A 3,151-nucleotide genomic window follows, 5' to 3' on the forward strand; every position below is an offset into this window, starting at 1 on the left:
TACGTAGGTCCTCCTTATCTAAATATACCACATATATGGAATCTTTAGATAGATCCAAGTGTATGTACTTTTTTAGAAATTTTTGAAGTAATCAGCCGAAGGTAATCATGAATATACTATCGCGAAGTCAAGAAAGTATGTCAACTCCTATGGACGAATTTAAATTATTTTTAAAGTGAAGTACCATCCGACTAATCTGGGCACAGAAACCTAAATGTAGTTGGAGATGTAGTGTTTTGTATGACGTTTCCATCTATGTGGTTTCATAACTTCTACATGTTTTTTATAATATTAGTTTACTGTTGCCTTTAACTCTATATAGGGGAATAAACATTTTGTTTCATGACAACAGATCACCATGGACGGGGAGTGGCCGCAATACAACAGTGTTGTGTACAATGATCTTGACCCGTTCATGACAAGTGAACATAGCCACCTATTGCAGCACGACCATGGTGATGAGACATATGGTCTACTTGGAGCCACTGCCAACGTGGGAATGATTGATAATACCAACGTTGTTGCTGGAAACCAAGGAAACAACAACGTAGAAACCTACAGTGAGCAGAGGATGGAGACAAGGCGTACCAACTATCACCGTCTCCGCAGAGAACAGATCCAACAACTTGAAGCGTACTATAATTACTCAATCATTGTTTCTTACCTATCGAAGATGATGTTTACTAATGCATTTTCATTAACGTCATCTGTAGTGTCTTCCGGGAAATCCCTTATCCTGATGAGAAACTCCGGAAGAGCCTTAGTGAGAGGCTTGGCATGAGTGCCCAACAGGTCAAGTTCTGGTTCCAAAACCATCGCAGCAACAGTAAGGTAAATACTATTCTTCTCCATGCTGAATAACATGAGATGTCACCACATGGGTCAGCTAAGACATGCAACTATGCAGATTTTTGCGGTTAAATAGTATAAACTCCAATGAACAAAGTAGCATTATTTGTCACCTGAACTCAAAATGCCATGGGTGAGGCTTTTTGGCGCTCTCGCTCAATGGAGAGAGAATTTTAAAAATAATAGAAAATCCAGTTTTTTAGATTCAAAAATATCTGAAGATAAGTTCATAAGTAAGTATATAGATGTGTGTAAAACCTAATTTTGAAATACGTTTTGATGTTAGTTGTACGAAAAATCATGTATGTTAATAGTGAAGAGTACATGTGCTAGACATACGTTGTTTTGCTATTTTTGCGTAACCATCTTAAAAATGTATTTCACCACGTAACTTTACACAGAACTAGTATTCATCGATAGGTATGTGCATATTATTGTCATGCTTTTTTTGAATTCAAATAATATGATTTTTGAAATTTTAAAATTGAGACTACATGAAGCTCGAGCTCCAATAGCAAATCCTACAATGTACTACGATGTTACCTTCGTGAACATGGGGTCATACTCTTATAATAACCGCTGAAATGATGCATTCACGAAATTAATAAATACAGGGCAAGACGCAAAGGCGGGAGACCACCACTCTTCAGTTAGAGAACAAGATGCTAAAATCTGACAGGCAAGCCATCTTGTCGGCTATGGAAAATAGCACTTGCCTCAAATGCAGAGGGGCGGTGGTTCAAACTCAGGACACCACAGAGCGCCAACGCTTGTTCAAGGAGAATATGAAGCTCAAGGAGGAACTTAGGCTTGCCGCCACCCATCTTAAAGAGGGTCTCCAACAAAATGGAATGTGGCCCCGATTGACCCGCAACTAACCACACTGTCTTTGGTCGTTTCCAACGTTATCCTGTCGCATGTACGCTAGTTTTGCTTGATTCCTAGGCATGCAAATAATGCATCATGTTGTGTGTGTATGTGGACGACTTGGATGCTAGTTTATTTCTTTTGTAGGCTGTCATGGTTGCTTCGTGGGATGGCATGAGATCTGGCAATCATGGCAACAATGTATGGGTTGTGGAGTGAGTGGTTTTGGGATGGCATTGCCGTGAAGCTCAGTCCAATGCCCATCTTTTTATCTTCGAGTTTGTATCCAAACAGATCAAGTAGAGTCAAAATAATTAAAAAGGAGAAGAAGAATAATCAAAGCAGCGTATTGAATGTCACGCCATAATTTTCAATGTCTTCTAACATTTCTTCGCGTAAGTATTTCATTTATTGAGATACCTTTGTCAATGATCCTTTTTGGCAACGAAAAATGATATCTGTGCATTGATCACGTTCCGGAGCCATTGGGGAAGTGGATCGCAATAGTCATCTACCTCACAAACTCCCCGCTATATGCACCTGTCGAGTCATGCACGGAGCAGGATCAAGAGGACCCGTAGTAGCTACAGGTAGTGCAATATTTCGTGAAGGAGTCCATGGGATCTTATCTAGTTTCGGATGGTCATATTGAATGTGTATACATACATTGCCAATAAAATTACACTTTGGACATATGTAGAAAGGTTACCACTAAGTTCAAAATTCTGATACTTAGCTTTGCTTATCTTACTGCAGCTGTCGACGAATGTAGTAACGACAACCCTTGTCCTGTGGGATGCACTTGTCAGAGTAGCATTGGAGGATACCAGTGTGCTTGCTGAGTAGAAAAAAATTGCAAGTCAATACTTGCAGCCCAGATATTGTCTTGATACTAGGTAACACAAAGGGAAATGAGATTTTATCTATCCCTCGACCTTCAAGTAATTGAGATTTGCTTTTGTCTAATGCTTAAATAAATTTCATTGTCGTACCTCGTAATTGTCCTAGATGAGTTCTGAGATTTTACCACATAAGAAATAAGCCATACCGTGTGAGTTATCTGCCTAAACAAGTAATCATGTACATGCAATGCACGTAGATATTAGACAAGATAATAATTGCATTAGTCAATAGTGTTGGGTAGATATTAACTGCACATTGATATTAGCCGGGATATAATTACTTGATTGGCACTAACACCGATATTAGGTTGTCTATTATTAGAGGATTATGGTGTAAAACATGTTTAGCGCTAAACACGGAGGCAATAAAGACAATTGGATAGACCAGGTTGAATGCTTGAATTAGTTTGATATCCACAACTTTCCCTTTTTGTATTGGTATAGATGGTGCAAGAACGAAATGTATGGCTTGCAGCAGAGCTAATTTCCATGAAATTAACGCAATCTACCCTTTCTTTTCTTACGTGACAAAA

General features: G+C 38.9%; 1 protein-coding gene across 1 annotated transcript; it reads left to right on the forward strand.

The window, feature by feature from the left end:
* The first annotated feature begins 358 nt into the window (after positions 1-358).
* On the forward strand, positions 359-1,727 carry LOC123176676 (homeobox-leucine zipper protein ROC5-like). Its single transcript, XM_044590771.1, has 3 exons — positions 359-633; positions 714-831; positions 1,464-1,727. The coding sequence occupies exons 1-3, from the start codon at positions 359-361 to the stop codon at positions 1,725-1,727; spliced, it is 657 nt and encodes a 218-aa protein (XP_044446706.1).
* Positions 1,728-3,151: the final 1,424 nt, after the last annotated feature.

The sequence above is a fragment of the Triticum aestivum genome, unplaced genomic scaffold, assembly GCF_018294505.1.
Source record: "Triticum aestivum cultivar Chinese Spring unplaced genomic scaffold, IWGSC CS RefSeq v2.1 scaffold112059, whole genome shotgun sequence".
In the NCBI taxonomy this organism is placed as follows: Eukaryota; Viridiplantae; Streptophyta; class Magnoliopsida; order Poales; family Poaceae; genus Triticum; species Triticum aestivum.

What these genes read in the sequence shown, in the direction of transcription:
- LOC123176676 (XM_044590771.1), top strand. Translation starts at nt 359, where the DNA reads ATGGACGGGGAGTGGCCGCAATACAACAGTGTTGTGTACAATGATCTT. An exon ending in CAGATCCAACAACTTGAAGC is followed by an intron (nt 634 to 713) that starts GTACTATAATTA and finishes CGTCATCTGTAG; the next exon opens with TGTCTTCCGGGAAATCCCTT. An exon ending in ACCATCGCAGCAACAGTAAG is followed by an intron (nt 832 to 1,463) that starts GTAAATACTATT and finishes TAATAAATACAG; the next exon opens with GGCAAGACGCAAAGGCGGGA.